General features: G+C 41.9%; 1 protein-coding gene across 1 annotated transcript in view; it reads left to right on the top strand.

The window, feature by feature from the left end:
• LOC126273018 (cleavage stimulation factor subunit 1) overlaps positions 1 to 17642 on the top strand; it is a 110661-nt gene that overhangs the window by 71634 nt on the left and 21385 nt on the right. The window contains exon 8 of the mRNA XM_049976390.1: positions 16999 to 17092. Within this exon, the coding sequence (XP_049832347.1) occupies positions 16999 to 17092 (94 nt within the window). The remainder of the gene's footprint in view (positions 1 to 16998; positions 17093 to 17642) is intronic.

Consider the following 17642-nt stretch of genomic DNA (forward strand, 5'->3'; position numbering starts at 1 on the left):
TCTGCAAAATACTAACGCGAATTCTTTACAGACGAATGGAAAAACTGGTAGATGCAGACCTCGGGGAGGATCAGTTTGGATTCCGTCGAAATGTTGGAACACGTGAGGCAATACTGACCTTACGACTTATTTTAGAAGAAAGATTAAGAAAAGGCAAACCTACGTTTCTAGCATTTGTAGACTTAGAGAAAGCTTTTGACAATGTTGACTGGAATACTCTTTTTCAAATTCTAAAGGTGGCAGGGGTAAAATACAGGGAGCGAAAGGCTATTTATAATTTGTACAGAAAACAGATGGCAGTAATAAGAGTCGAGGGGCATGAAAGGGAAGCAGTGGTTGGGAAAGGAGTGAGACAGGGTTGTAGCCTCTCCCCGATGTTATTCAATCTGTATATTGAGCAAGCAGTAAAGGAAACAAAAGAAAAATTTGGAGTAGGTATTAAAATTCATGGAGACGAAGTAAAAACTTTGAGGTTCGCCGATGACATTGTAATTCTGTCAGAGACGGCAAAGGACTTGGAAGAGCAGTTGAACGGAATGGACAGTGTCTTGAAAGGAGGATATAAGATGAACATTAACAAAAGCAAAACGAGGATAATGGAATGTAGTCAAATTAAATCGGGTGATGCTGAGGGAATTAGATTAGGAAATGAGACACTTAAAGTAGTAAAGGAGTTTTGCTATTTAGGAAGTAAAATAACTGATGATGGTCGAAGTAGAGAGGATATAAAATGTAGACTGGCAATGGCAAGGAAAGCGTTTCTGAAGAAGAGAAATTTGTTAACATCGAATATAGATCTATGTATCAGGAAGTCGTTTCTGAAAGTATTTGTTTGGAGTGTAGCCATGTATGGAAGTGAAACATGGACGATAACTAGTTTGGACAAGAAGAGAATAGAAGCTTTCGAAATGTGGTGCTACAGAAGAATACTGAAGATAAGGTGGATAGATCACGTAACTAATGAGGAGGTATTGAATAGGATTGGGGAGAAGAGAAGTTTGTGGCACAACTTGACTAGAAGAAGGGATCGGTTGGTAGGACATGTTTTGAGGCATCAAGGGATCACAAATTTAGCATTGGAGGGCAGCGTGGAGGGTAAAAATCGTAGAGGGAGACCGAGAGATGAGTACACTAAGCAGATTCAGAAGGATGTAGGTTGCAGTAGGTACTGGGAGATGAAGCAGCTTGCACAGGATAGAGTAGCATGGAGAGCTGCATCAAACCAGTCTCAGGACTGAAGACAACAACAACACATGAAGTAGCATTCACAAATATAGATCTTTCCAATAACATTCATCCAGCATAAGCACATCTCTGTGGCTTACAAAGATGTTGGGGCAAAGACATCAAGCTGTGTTTCTCTGAACTGTAACAGCTGGTCAACACAGTGAGGATGGGACCAATCCTGCGACAGGCCAGCACAGTCCTGATAAAAGTGCACATATAGGACACAAGAAAAGAGTTTGACACAAATATGTGTGCTCTAACGATATACCACCACCAGATTGCTTCTGCCTATTTTGTCTAAGTCTGAGAGTAGACCAACAGCAATGCTTTTGCATATGGGACTTCTGCAAGCAAAAGATCACAGAAAAACAATGCAGAAAGTTGCAGTGACTGTTACAGGGATACCCAGAAGAAAACAGCAACCGAAACTTAAAGAGTATCATTAACCAGATAGATAAGGAACTGTTTGAAGTGATTGCATCAGCATTCACCGAAGGCTCAGCCTTCATACCAGTTCTAAGAAAGCTGCTTAAACAGGAAATAATTGGGGCTGTTGATCAGAAATTCTATTGTGTCACCTCAGAAAACATCAGAAGCAAAATGTGCCATGAGCTCGGGAAGGCCAGGTGTGACAAAACATACCCACAACAAAATGCTGAGCAATAGAAGCCTTTCAAAGTATGGTAACTATAAAACAGCCAAACGGTTGCAACAAAATTTGATTTTGAACAGCTTTAGACACTGAGTATGGGTGTCGGGTGTCTTCATCAGAAAATCCACAATTATGTATAAAGACTATAAATAAATCTTATCTTAGAGAAAAACTAAGCACTAAACACTTTTTACTGCGAAAAGATTTATAACAAGACTGTACTCACATGGAGTAACTGATGAATAAATTTAAGAGCAATATGCTCTTGTCATATAAAGTAGTTCCTTGAGAAGTTAATGTTAGAGAACCACATAAAATTCAGGTCATTGAAACTGATATAAAGCTGGTAACTGCCAGTAAAACTAGAGATACATGGTGTAGCCCCAGAACATGCTGCTAAGGGCTGCAAGAGGAAAAAGAGAAGGCATCAGACCAAGAGGCTTAAATGCTGAAGTTGCCACATTGTGAACCCAAAGCAAGTGGCGACATCCAGTAAGAATCAAAGTTACCAGTGCTTAATGTACAAAAAAATACTTCAAATAGCAAGTGTTAACGTCACATATCAGTCGATGGTATTACGCAAAATGAAAAATTATATAAGACATTTCAACAGCAAATGTTAGGTACATTTTTGTATGAAACAACTACAGTGTAATAAATAAAAAAGGTGAGATTAACAGTTATATGCTATATAAAATATTTTTTTTTGTAAATTAAGCAGCTGATATCTAAGACTGTTCTAGATGAAAAAATTATGAAAAGGAAATTTGCTACTCACTATGTAGCAGAGATGCTGAGTCACAGATACACACAACAAAAAGACACACAATTAACACTTTCGTCCATTAAGGCCTTTGTCAACAACAGAAAACACACACACACACAAACACACACACACACACACACACACACACACACACACACAAAAGTGGTTTCCTTCACTGCTTGCTCAATATACAGATTACAGATTGAATAACATCGGGGAGAGGCTACAACCCTGTCTCACTCCCTTCCCTACCATTGCTTCCCTTTCATGCCCCTCGACTCTTATAACTGCCATCTGGTTTCTGTACAAATTGTAAATAGCCTTTCGCTCCCTGTGTTTTACCCCTGCCACCTTCAGAATTCGAAGGACAGTATTAGATAAGTCATAGGGTCAGTATTGCCTCACGTGTTCCAACATTTCTACGGAATCCAAACTGATCTTCCCCGAGGTCGGCTTCTATTAGTTTTTCCATTCGTCTGTAAAGAATCCGCCTTAGTATTTTGCAGCCGTGACTTATTAAACTGATATTTCGGTAATTTTCACATTTGGCAACACCTGCTTTCTTTGGGATTGGAATTATTATATTCTTCTTGAAGTCTGAGGGTATTTCGTCTGTCTCATACATCTTGCTCACCAGATGGTAGAGTTTCGTCAGGACTGGCTCTCCCAAGGCTGTCAGTAGTTCTAATGGAATGTTGTCTACTCCCGGGGCCTTGTTTTGACTCAGGTCTTTCACTGCTCTGTCAAACTCTTCACGCAGTATTATATCTCCCATTTCATCTTCATCTACTTCCTCTTCCATTTCCATAATATTGTCCTCAAGTACATCGCCCTTGTATAGAACCTCTATATACTCCTTCCACCTTCCACCTTTCTGCTTTCCCTTCTTTGCTTAGAACTGGGTTTCCATCCGAGCTTTTGATATTCATACAAGTCGTTCTCTTTTCTTCAAAGGTCTCTCTAATTTTCCTGTAGGCTGTATCTCTCTTACCCCTAGTGAGATAAGCCTTACATTTGTCCTCTAGCCATGCCTGCTTAGCCATTTTGCACTTCCTGTCGATCTCCTTTTGGAGACGATTGTATTCCTTTTTGCCTGTTTGATTTACTGCATTTTTATATTTTCTCCTTTCATCAATTAAATTCTGTATTTCTTCAGTCTCCCAAGGATTTCTACTAGCCTTCGTCTTTTTACCTACTTGATCCTCTGCTGCCTTCACTACTTCATCCCTCAAAGCTACCCATTCTTCTTCTACTGTATTTCTTTCCCCCATGCCTGTCAATTGTTTGCTTATGCTCTCCCTGAAACTCTGTACAACTTCTGGTTTAGTCAGTTTATACAGGTCCCATCTACTTAAATTCCCACCTTTTTGCAGTTTCTTCAGTTTTAATCTACAGGTCGTAACCAATATATTATGATCAGGATCCACATCTGCCCCTGGAAATGTCTTACAATTTAAAACCTGGTTCCTAAATCTCTGTCTTACCATTATATAATCTCTCTGAAACCTGTCAGTATCTCCAGGGTTCTTCCATGTATACAACCTTCTTTCATGATTCTTGAACCAAGTGTTAGCTATGATTAAGTTGTGCTCTGTGCAAAATTCTACCAGGCGGCTTCCTCTTTCATTTCTTCCCCCCAATTCTTATTCACCTACTGCGTTTCCTTCTCTCCCTTTTCCTACTGCCGAATTCCAGTCACCCATGACTATTAAATTTTCATCTCCCTTCACAATCTGAATAATTTCTTTTATTTCATCATACATTTCTTCAATCACTTCGTCATCTGCAGAACTAATTGGAATATAAACTTGTACTGCTGTAGTAGGCGTGGGCTTCGTATCTATCTTGGCCACAATAATGCGTTCACTATGCTGTTTGTAGTAGCTTACCTGCATTCCTATTTTCCTATTCATTATTAAACCTACTCCTGCATTACCCCTATTTGATTTTGTGTTTATAACCCTGTATTCACCTGACCAGAAGTCTTGTTCCTCCTTCCATCGAACTTCACTAATTCCCACTATATCTAACTTTAACCTACCCATTTCCCTTTTTAAATTTTCTAACCTACCTGCCCGATTAAGGGATCTGACATTCCACGCTCCAGTCCGTAGAATGCCAGTTTTCTTTCTCCTGATAACGTCATCCTCTTGAGTAGTCCCCGCCCGGAGATCCAAATGGTGGACTATTATACCTCCAGAATCTTTTACCCAAGAGGACACAATCATCATTTAACCATACAGTAAAGCTGCATGCCCCGGGAAAAATTACGGCCGTAGTTTCCCCTTCCTTTCAGCCGTTCGCAGTACCAGCACAGCAAGGCCGTTTTTGTTAGTGTTACAAGGCCAGATCAGTCAATCATCCAGACTGTTGCCCCACCAATGGCAAGGTCCATGGTTCAAGGGGGGAGTTTTAAAATTGTAAGCTGTCCAAAATGATGAAGATATAGTTGTCTTGCTGGTGGACAATGGTAATGCAACTATATTGCTAAAAGTGAAATAATGCTCGCAAAAGATTCTACACTGCCATTGACATGGATGACCTTCTTGCTGTGTAGTTATTTCGGCCTGGAAGAGGGAATGTTAAAGATTTCCTGTGCGTAAGATTACTGGAACTGCTGCATTTTATGGTTACTGAAAAAACATAAGGCGTAAAAGGAAGTGCCACTACAACCAATAACAGAAACTATAAAATCCCCTTTATATGGTCTGACAGTTTTCCCACCGCCTAAATAACTCAGTAGAGTTTGTAGCAGTGCTCTGGGATATGATTATCATTGGAAAAGATTTGCTGTCATCTGCAGTGTCAAGTCTCTATTCACACAGGAGCCAGTGGAAGACTTCCTGAATCTGGTGGAAAGGAATTTTGACAGTTAAACTGTTCCAACACATGTTTAGTGCCATGGGCTTTCATTGTGGTGGCAAGTTCAGTGAGCAAATAAGACGGGGTACCTATAGGGTCTCCCCTGGCTCCAGTAACCACCAATTTCTGCACGAAGCATGTTGAAGAAACAGTGCCAGGTGTTGCCCAGCTGAAAGCTAAAGTGCATCCACCATTACATTGCTGGCAGTTTTATTGTATCGATACACAGGAAGGAATATTTTGTGAATTTCTGTGAATACTTGATTGTCAGAGACAGCAAAGGACTTGGAAGAGCAGTTGAATGGAATGGACAGTGTCTTGAAAGGAGGATATAAGATGAACATCAACAAAAGCAAAACGAGGATAATGAAATGTAGTCAAATTAAGTCTGACGATGCTGAGGGAATTAGATTAGGAAATGAGACACTTAAACTAGTAAAGGAGTTTTGCTATTTGGGGAGCAAAATAACTGATGATGGTCGAAGTAGAGAGGATATAAAATGTAGACTGGCAAGGGCAAGGAAAGCGTTTCTGAAAGTATTTGTATGGAGTGGTAGCCATGTATGGAAGTGAAACATGGATGATAAATAGTTTGGACAAGAAGAGAATAGAAGCTTTCGAAATGAGGTGCTACAGAAGAATGCTGAAGATTGATGGATAGATCACATAACTAATGAGGAGGTATTGAATAGAATTGGGGAGAAGACTTTGTGGCACAACTTGACTAGAAGAAGGGATCACCAATTTAGTATTGGAGGGCAGTGTGGAGAGTAAAAATCGTACAGGAAGACCAAGAGATAAATACACTAAGCAGATTCAGAAGGGTGTAGGTTGCAGTATGTACTGGGAGATGAAGTAGCTTGCACAGGATAGAGTAGCATGGAGAGCTGCATCAAACCAGTCTCCGGACTGAAGACAACAACAACTTGATTGTCTGTCTGTGGAAATGTGAGAAAACTGTTGCGTGCACTATCTAGTGCAGTGTCTCATGCGCATCACCACTCTCATGCACAGAGCCCAAACTGCATGTGACACTAACAGCCCTGCCTTCTGAGCTACATCAGCTATGAAAATTATTCTGTGGGTATGGATACTCAGAAGTGGAAATAAACCAAGCAAAGTATGTCAAAGGAAGTCTAGGAAAGAAGGAAAAGGACGGAAGACAAGAACAAAAACTAGTCATTCCTATCTGATATTATACCAACTATACTCCATTCATCATAAGAATAAACCTCATGCAAACATTACACTATGTATTCTTCCGCTTTTGCTGGAACCTCATTGAATTTCATTTCATGTAGAGTGGAAGCCAAGCTGTCTCAAGTACAATCAAGTATGATAATGAGGATACATTTTATGCTGTTCATTACATGTACATCGGCTCAGCGATTTTACAAGCACATTTAACTTGTGCTGCACTGGCCAGGCAAGTGATCCAGCTAACCTGCAGTGATATGAAATGGTGCAGTAAAGATCTAAAAAGAGTTGAACAGAGAACAACATAGCTTTGAATGTCATTTAATTTTTAAACAGAAGGAAATGATATGTGGTAAAACTCAGGCGATATGCTTCTGAGGTGACTGGACAGAAAACGTCACGATCTCGCTCGATCTTAGCTAACATAGTACTGCAATTAAAAACAAGAGTAATGAAAGTTCTTGACTTTAACAAGTGTAATTTTTCTGTATGAGCTTTGTGTGGTGTAGAAGCACATTGCTGGGGTTTTACCATGTAGTTAAATAATGAAGCCACTCATGGTATTACAGCCAGTCTCTGAACTCTTTCCACCTCAGACTCTGAGGAAAGCGTTTCAGTACTGCCATGTTGACAACGAGGTGGTCAGCAACAGAACCCCAAGGTGCCAGAAAAATGCACATTTCCTCCACCTCTTTTATGACATACTGTTCTGCATTTCGCCATCATTTGACAGTGACATGTCGCAAAGCTTCGTACATTAGTTCCAGTATGATTAAGAAAAATGTTGATGGCTGTTAGTAAATCAGAATGTCTTAAAATTTCTTTTCCAGTGACATACTAATAAGATGTCTAATACATAAGTTTGACCTACATTCAAGATCGGAACAACACCATTGTGTGAGAGCTATGGCTACTGGCCAGTTATTGTGTTTATGTTTGTTTACATCAGATGTATTCTTATAATGAATGAAGTAAAGTGTCTAGAGCGAATAAACCTGTATCATATTCAATGTCTGAGGGGTGCATTGACATTCTTGCCATTAGCCCTGCTATAATTGTTTAAAAACAGATAATTTCTCAGAGAGAGATTGTGAAATCTAAATTCCCTTTGATAAAGAATGTGAAGGATTTGTTTAATGGAAGGTAATATGAAATTGAATAACATGCAGTGTTTACTCAATAAACAACATAAATTAATGGTGCCTATTACAAAATCACAAGTATGGATGGGAATTGTTATAACTTCAAGTTGAACAAATATATTTCAAGGAAGACGCAATACATGAAAGTCACAGATCAAGTAAACAGAGTAAGACTTGTGTACACTTTAACAGTCAAATCATAACTGAGTCCGAGTCTAGCGGCCGCTGGCTGGCTGGCTGGCTGCTTAGGTGGCGCTGCTGCTGCATGGCTGGCAGACAGCGCCGCATGTAGAGGACGCGCGTAACTGCGCGGCGGCACTTTGAAAGATCGGTGAGTCACAACACTCATCCCCCCTTTGAAGTTTTTGCACAGGTCTTGATGGAGGTGACCTGTAGATTGCTAACGTCCATAGGTGTTGTTTGACTGGCCGTAAAGTGTCGAGGAGGAGGCTTCCCGTACGGACAGAACTGTCCCCGATGATAACGGGTCGAGATGACAGGAGACGTGCGGGTCAAATCTGCTGGGGCCCCATGCACCAATCTGCCCATTGCAGCAAGTCCGGTTGCTATAACAGGAGACATGGGCAATGTGTCCGCGTCCGTAGGAGAAGGAGGCGAGTAGAGTTGCTCCGACAGATGATGGTCATCTGGTTCCTGCGTGGGCACGTCTCCTGGTGGCGTCAGTTCTTGTGCTGGCTCCGATATGATGATGAGAGGACTGTGTTGTGAGTAATGAGAGATTCCAGTATCCCGAGCATCAGGTAGAGCCGAAGGTGGTGTAGCGGCATCCAGAACAGGCGTTGGTGGCACACGAGGCCGAAGCTGGTGTGAATGATGCACTGCAACACCCGTGTCCGTCTGGAGTTCGTACAGGCGTTGGCCATGCTGTCGTAAGATGCGGCCAGGACTCCATTTTGGCCACCTGCCATATTTCCGTACCAATATGAGGTCGTCGGCAGTAAACCGGCCAAGCGGAGGCACCTGCGGCCGTGAGGTGGAAGCCCACAGAAGATGAAGTAGCGTGCGGGGCTGTCGGCCATGTAAGAGATCAGCCGGGCTGTGGTCGCCCATGGGGGTGAGACGGTAAGAAGCCATCAGCAGGAGAAGAAGTCAGGAGTTTCCTCATCTGAGCCTTAAATGTGCGGACCTGTCGTTCAGCCTCACCGTTTGACTGTGGATGGAACGGAGGGGCTGTGACATGCATGACGCCGTGACGGGCACAAAAATCCGCAAAATTGGAAGAGGTCCGGACCATTATCAGTAACAAGAGTAGAGGGAAGGCCTTCCAAAGAGAAAATGCGAGCTAGAGCATTGGTGGTTGCCGCGGTGGTTGTCGACGTGCAACGGTCAATGAAAGGAAAGTTAGAGTAGGCGTCAATAATGAGAAGCCAATAAGGACCTAAAAAAGGTCCCACAAAGTCAGCATGAATACGCTCCCAGGGCTTCTCAGGCAAATTCCACTGTGACAAAGATGACTTCGGGGCGGCTGCCTGTGACGCACGAGGGCCTCAGGCAGTGACCGTGTGTGCGATTTCTGAGTCAATGCCGGGCCAGTACACATGATGGCGCGCCAGAGATTTCGTGCGAGAGACACCCCAGTGCCCTTGGTAAAGGAGTCGCAAGACCAAAGCATGCAAAGACGCAGGTACCACAACACGTGTCGAAGCATTTTCGGTGGAGAGGAAGATAACACCATCCCTAGAGACAGTAACACAAAGCGTAGTAGTTCCACAATGGATCAGAAGTCTTAGCGGACTGACAATCTGGCCAACCCTTCTGAATAAAGCATAAAAACCCGGGAGAGGGTAGGCTCATAACCTGTAGCAGCCGCCAGCCGGTCACCGGTGATGGGGAACCCGTCCACAACCCGCTGCTCGGCAACATCTACGTGGAAACACAAAAGTTTGTCCCTATCGAATGCCAGATCAGGACCCATGGGAAGGCGAGACAGTGCATCAGCATTCGCATGTTGAGCCATTGGCCGGAAATCAATCTCACAATTGAAACGAGACAAGTAAAGAGGCGGTGTGCAGCCTTGTCGAGAAGTGACATAGATAGATGAAACAAGGAAACAAGTGGTTTGTGATCCGTAACAAGATGAAATTTGGATCCATTTTGGAGGCATAAGCAATGGGTTGTTCAGAACCGTCAGAAAAAACGATGCCGCAAGGACTGCACCAACCCCGAATTGAGAGGCGTCCATGGTAAGAACAAGATGTTGGCCAGGTCGATAAGTAGCCAGGCACGGGGCCTGTTTCAGCACAATCTTCAATTTCTGGAAAGCCGCATCGCATGACGCGGACCAGTGAAAAGGCACGCTTTTATGCAACGGCTGAGCCAGCGAAGCAGCAGCAGTAAAAACTTGTAATAGTATCCTATTTTCCACAAGAAGGCCTGCAGTGCCTTAACAGATGTAGGGCGAGGAAGGGCATCGATCGCAGTGACAGTTTGCTGAAGCGGACGAATACCATCCCGAGAGAGTTGAAACCCCAAGTATGTGATAGATGCCTGAAAAAATTTTGATTTCTGAAGATTACACTTATGACTGGCAGTCTTAAAAAAAAGTGTGCAGAGATTTTGAAGATGTTCGTCAGTGGTGGAGCCAGTGACAACAATGTCGTCCTGGTAATTTATACACCCAGGGACAGTGAGCAATAATTGTTCCAAGCATCACGGAAAGAGAGCAGGGGTGCTGGCAACCCCGAATGGCAATCGTTGGTATTGATAGAGGCCGAAAGGCGTGTTAAAGACCAGAAACTGCCGGGAAGCAGCGTCGAGAGGAAGTTGATGATAAGCTTCTGACAGGTCAAGTTTAGAAAAATACTGGCCTCCAGCAAGTTTAGTGAACAATTCTTCAGATCGAGGCATAGGGTAAGTGTCGATAAGGCATTGAGCATTTACAGAGACTAATATCACCATTTGGCTTAGCAACGACGATGACAGGAGAGGACTACTCACTGGAAGTGACAGGAAGCAAGACCCCTGAAGCAGTGAGACAATCCAGCTCCTGTTTGACCTGATCACGAAGGGCCACAGGAATGGGCATAGAGCCAGAAGAAAACTTAGGCCAAGCAGTGGGTTTGAGCGTGATATGAGCTTCAAAGTTGTTAGCACAGCCTAACCCAGGAGAAAAAAAGGGACGAAAATGTCGTCGACAAGGAATCCAATTGAGCATAAGGAATAGCATCAGAGACGATACTGACAGAGTCATCTATGGAGAACCCAAAAATGCGAAAAGCATTGAAACCAAAAAGATTCTCCACGTTACTGTGGTCGACCACAAATATGGGAACAGTGCGAACGACAGATTTGTAAGATACCTCAGCATCAAATTGTCCCAAGAGAGAAATCTTCTGTTTATTGTAAGTCCATAATTGCCTAGTGACAGGTGACAAGATTGGAGAACCCAACTGAAGATACGTCTGAGAATTGATGATAGTAACAGCAGAACCAGTATCCACCTGCATGCATACATCTCGACCAAGTATTTGGACAGTGAGGAATAACTTCCCCAAAAGGGAAGAAGAACAATTGAAAGACAACACAGAATCACAATCAGTGTCATGTTCATGAACATCATGTATGTGGTCAGATTTGCAAACGGATGACACGTGACTCTTTTTTTTTTGCATTTGTGACACACGGCCCAACATGGTGGGCAATCTTCTCGTGAATATTTCGTAAAACACCGCGGACATGAAGTAAGTTGTTGTGGGTTTTGCTGCAGTTTCTTAGAGGTTTGTTTACGGTTAGGCCGAGGAGGCGCTTGGGAGCGTATTGCGGCCACGTCGGCCGGTGGGGACACGCCACACGCTTCATCAACATCGCACAGAGGTTGTATTTCCCCGACACCGCCCCATGCCTCTGTTTGCGCTCCAGCGGCGCAAGAAATTTCAAAAGACTGAGTGATGGAGATATGTGTGTGTGTGTGTGTGTGTGTGTGTGTGTGTGTGTGTGTGTGTGCGCGCGCGAGTGTACACCTGTCCTTTTTTTCCCCTAAGGGAAGTCTTTCCGCTCCCGGGATTGGAATGACTCCTTACCCTCTCCCTTAAAACCCACATCCTTTCATTTTTCCCTCTCCTTCCCTCTTTCCTGACGAAGCAACTGCCAGTTGCGAAAGCTCGTAATTCTTTGTGTGTGTTTGTGTGTTTTGTTCATGTGCTTTCATAATATGTGTGTTATGACTTGATTAATTCAGTCTGTATAAATTAAAATGGCTTTCATGGTAAAACAATACATGATACAAATAAGTGACTGCTGCAACTATGCTACCGATCACCATTTACATCTTACAGTAAGTCTTGTTTAACTGTACGGGACTGTGTAGCTGGTCCCGGCGGAGGTTCGAGTCCTCCCTCGGGCATGTGTGTGTGTGTGTGTGTGTGTGTGTGTGTGTGTGTGTGTGTTTGTCCTTAGGATAATTTAGATTAAGTAGTGTGTAAGCTTAGGGACTGATGACCTTAGCAGTTAAGTCCCATTAGATTTCACACACATAAAAAAACACACACACACATAACTGTGTGGATATGCATGCATTTTTGTTTAGTTTCAGAAATCACAAAACATAGCCTATTTTCAACAGTTTGGCCCTGCAGCTGAATCTGAAGGTGCAGTGAATTCATCTTTTCAAACCAAAGTTTCCTGTACTTAGTTTTGATTTAGGTCACCAAGTAAATGTATATTAATATCATAGTCAGTATTTTGCCTTATGCACACAATAGTTAGTGGAAGGAAATCATGTGATGGCTGCATGCTACACCCTCTCTGCTCTTGGCAGCTGGGCTTTCTGAGCCTGTATGTGCCTGCAGAAGTTTGTGATCAGAAACCCAGTCCTGTTCTTTACCTGTCGCATCAACTCTCCTCTACCTTCAGCTCTTCTGTCAAACATACATCATCCTGCGATTAACACAGTACCAAATGGCCATAATATCACCTCCCGGAACTTCGCGGCGGGATGAAAAGTGAAAAATTTGCCAGAACATTGCTATGTATTGACCAGTTTACTTGGCTGATATCCGAAGAAGATTTTCTCCCTGAAATTTGGCGAGTTAGCCTACATTCACAAAATTGTTGATGTTCAAGTGTTTGAATATGAAGCTAATCTTTTTAATAAGTGTAGATTGCATATTATTTTATTGATTTATACATGACCAACTTCTCGTTTTCATGAGAACCTCTCATCCTTGTGTGCACCTCAAAGTTTACATACTGAATGGATTTGTACAACAGTATCTTCATCCACAACAGTTTGTTTGTTTGGTGTTTCTGATTCAAAGTGTATGACATTGGCATTGCCCAGAATCCTCAAAATGAATTTGTGTGTTTTTTATGATTTTCTGCACCTCTTTACTTAGGCCATACTGCCTGCCCAGAAGATACCAAATGAATCATTGGTAGCATTGTAAAGAGGAGATAATTGCTTAGAACACTTGGGAAATCAATGATATAACACATACGAGGGCGAGTGAAATGAAAACATTAAGTATTTTTTAAATATTATTTATTGTGAAGAAGTGGTACAAAGTTGTATCACTTTTCAACATAATCTCCCCCATGCTCAATGCAAGTCCTCCAGCACTTACAAAGTGCATAATTTCCTTTAGAAAAAAGTTCTTTTAGTTGTCATGCACCGCGTGGCGTACCTCTTCATCAGAACGGAACTTCTTTCCTCCCATTGCGTCTTTGAGTGATCCAAACTTATGGAAATCACTTGGGGCGAGGTCTGGTGAGTATGGTGGATGAGGAAGACACTAAAAATGCAGGCCTGTGATTGTTGCAACTTTTGTACAGGCAGTGTGGGGCCTTGCATTGTCATGTTGCAGAAGGACACCTGCTGACAGCAATCCGTGTCGCTTTGATTTGATTGCAGGCCGCAGATGATTTTTTAGGAGATCTGTGTATGATGCACTGGTGACAGTGGTCCCTCTAGACATGTAATGCTCCAAAATGACACCTTTTTTGTCCCAAAAGAGAGTCAGGATAACCTTCCCTGCTGATGGTTCTGTTCGAAACTTCTTTGGTTTTGGTGATAAGGAATGGCACCATTCCTTGCTCACTCTCTTCGTTTCCAGTTTGTGGAAGTGAAGCCAGGTTTCGTCCCCAGTAACGATTCTTGCAAGGAAGCCATCACCTTCTCGTACAAAGCGGCGAAGAAGTTCTTCACAAGCATCAACACGTTGTACTCACATTTCAGAAGTCAGCTGCAGTGGCACTAATCTTGCAGACACTTTGTAAAACTGGAGCACATCATGCACAATGTGGTGTGCTGACCCATGACTAATCTGTAAACATGCTGCAATGTCATTAAATGTCATTCGATAGTTTTCCTTCACTATGGCTTCAGCTGCTGCAATGTTCTGTGGACTCACAACTCGTTGTACCTGACCTGGACGAGGAGCGTCTTCCACTGAAGTCACACCATTTGCGAACTTCCTACTCCATTTGTAGACTTGCTGCTGTGACAAACATGCATCACCGTACTGAACCTTCATTTGTCGATGAATTTCAATAGGTTTCACACCTTTACTACACAAAAACTGAATAACAGAACACTGTTCTTCCCTAGTGCAAGCTACAAGTTGGGCGACCATCTTTGTACTGATACTGCGATGGTATGCGTGAATTTGCACTATGCTGCCACCTACAGGACATTCTGCATGCTGATTGTAGCATGCTTACCAACTTACAGGATAATGGTGCGAAATTTCGATTTGTTATTACAAATTTAAAGTTTTCATTTCACTTGCCCTTGTAAATAGGAATGATCCCAAGATGAAGCTCTGAGAAACCCCCAAACATGTTTCTTATCCTGGATCTTATCCATTGTATTACTTCTCAACCATCACATCTAATTTCTGAGTATTGTTTCCTATCTGCTGAAGTGACTTTTATTAATAGTATGAGTTTTCCACTGGCAACATTGTTTACAAGTTCAGATAACATACACCAAGGTGACTTTGGAGGAATATAAGAACACTCCTGCTATTTGGTACTTGTCATTAATCCCACCAAGTGCATAATCAACAAAAAACATTGTTACTAACAGTACCTCAATCATTTCTGAAACCTGGTGCAAATCTCTTAATGTGTGAGCACTTTTACAGTGTGTGAGGACAATTTTAAGCATTACTTTTTCAATCAGTTTGCTAAAAGTTGAAAATAAGGCAATTGGTTCTAGTTCTGTACGTCCTTTTATACAAAATTTTGACTATAGCCAGTTTCAGCTCGCTGGGAAAAATATCTTCTAAATACTGCTTATTAAGTGAAGTGGTGGTTTGTCTAACTTACATTTGAATTTCTTCAGTAAAAATGGAGAGACTTCATCCAAACTTGCAATGTCTTAAGGTGTTGATCAGCTCCAGAATATCTTTAATGCCTGCTGCAGGAAGGTTGCTGGAGTTTGCTTTACCATTGACATTGCAGCGGCATTGTTCGTTGTGTTTTATGGCTTCTATAATGCGTACTGCAGGTAGGCTGCTGGAGTTCACTTACCACTGTCATTACAGCGACATTGTTCACTGTGTTTTATGGCTTCTATAAATTGGTCATTAAAAAGAATGCTGATAAGAAAGATGTCAGAACTATCATCATTATTAACAGAATAAAATAATGGAAACTCCAGGTTGGAATATCAACAATGTAGAAAAGATGGTCACTACTCACTGTAAAGTTGGCATGTTAAGTTGCAGAGAGGCAGAATTAAAAGACACTTACACATGAGCTGTTGCCACAGCCTTTGTCAGAAAAAGAAAGAAAAACACACACCATTTATTTACACGAGCAAGCACACCTCACGCACGTATGACTCCAACTTTGGCAGCTCGGACCAGAATGCAGCTATCACGTAGAATGGAAGCAGAAGTCTGGACCGGGTAAAGGGATAGCAAAACTGGTGAGGGGAGACAGGAACACTGTCTGGCAGAGTGTACAGGGACCAGACTACCAACAGGTGCAGTATCAGGAGGTTCAAGTGCAGTATCAGGAGGTTGTGATGCCTGGATGGGGAAGATGGAGCGAAAACTAATTCTAGTGCTGGTCTGAGTTGCTTTCTGTCTTGTGTCATCTGTTGCAGACCACCATCATTTTGAAACTTGCATCTTGTGGGTAATACTTTCTGTATTCTATCCCCTGTTTTTCTTTCAGAACTGACACATTTCCTGCTTGTACATCTCTTTATGTAGAGCAGAGTTTGTCTACCCTATGGAAGCTATAAATTTATTTATGAAAATATTTCTAAGATGGATAAAGACATTTTTTTTAAGAATTATGTAAAATTACTAACTTTCGGAAGCAGTGACTCACATCAAATACCACCCTGTATGCAACCACTATCCAGGCATTTATATTGATATGACACTCACAAAATTATCAGTAAGCACAAATATGCATAGATGGAGAGTGTATATTGACAACTCAGAGTTACCCCATTTCTGTTAGCAGTTACCTTAAACTTTATAGATGGAAACTTGGTGTGTATTTTTGACCACCCACATTTCCTTCCCCTGTATCTTGAGTAGCCTTTCATATACTCTTACCACCCCTTTTCTTCCTGCTCATCATTCTCATCTGTTCGAAAAAGGAGCCCTTGATGCCAAAAGACAGCAATTTAACATTTTTCTACATGTCCCTATGTATTGCTGCCTGTTGAGCATATTATAAATATTTTTAGTTTACTGGTGATTCTTGTTCATGGGTATTCCTACTCCTTATTTACAATGTTGTTTTTGTATGGTCATTTTGAACTCACCTGACATAGATGCTTTGTATCCTTTTCTCACTGCAGTTATGATGTAGGAAGGTACTGTGTTATTCACATTTACAAATGTTCTAAGTTGGCTTACACATCCAGGTTTTATGTTCAGCATTGTATGTGATAGATTGATCTTGTCTTTTTCACTGAACGTTAACATTTATGAAACTTTTACATTTCATTTATTTGTGATTAAAAGAAGTACTTGATCAATTTTGTTTATTATTCTGCTTCTTTTTCTTTAAAAAAGGAAAAAGAAGGAAGAGAAAGCACAGTGGTTATTGATAGAACATACTGATTTCAGTGCATGATGATTCACAGTATTTCTATTCAATTATTATAGCTTTTTTGTAGCTTGTTAAAAGGTTCTCAAATACAAAATGTGTCTTCTTTTTTTTTCCAGTATATTCTGTCCTCAGGCAAAGACTCACTGATAAAGTTATGGGAGCTTTCAACTAGTAGATGCCTAATTGCATACACAGGTGCTGGTACTACAGGTAAGTGACACAGAACTTGTGATTTATCAAGATTTCCTAAAGTGGCAACTAACTGACTCTTTTCCTGACATCTAGTCAGATTATGGGGTTTAAGTCTGCTCCAAATGGCATCTAAAGAGATGCTGTGGATGACAGAGTGGCACGCTAAGGCAAACATGCTCACACATCAACAAGGATTCGCAGAAGTGCAACACAGGGGAAGGATTAAGTTCCTGTTCTGAGCTCTGTATTCTATGCATAGGGGCGGGAAAATGTAGCATCTATTTTTGGAAAAAGTCAAGTTTATTTTTATCAACATTCTGTCCTTTTTTTTTAAGTGCTTAGATGCACAAGTTAAAAGGTTATCACACTAAATGAGTGACGACAAACAAATTGGCTGTTTAAAAGCCGGCTACTGTGGCTGAGTGGTTCTAGGTGCTTCAGTCCGGAACCACGCTGCTGCTAAGGTCGCAGGTTCGAATCCTGCCTCGGGCATGGTAGTGTGTGAGGTTGGTTAGGTTTAAGTAGTTCTGAGTGTAGGGGACTGATGACCTCAGATGCTAAGTCCCAT

This window comes from Schistocerca gregaria, chromosome 5 (genome assembly GCF_023897955.1).
Source record: "Schistocerca gregaria isolate iqSchGreg1 chromosome 5, iqSchGreg1.2, whole genome shotgun sequence".
Classification (NCBI taxonomy): Eukaryota; Metazoa; Arthropoda; class Insecta; order Orthoptera; family Acrididae; genus Schistocerca; species Schistocerca gregaria.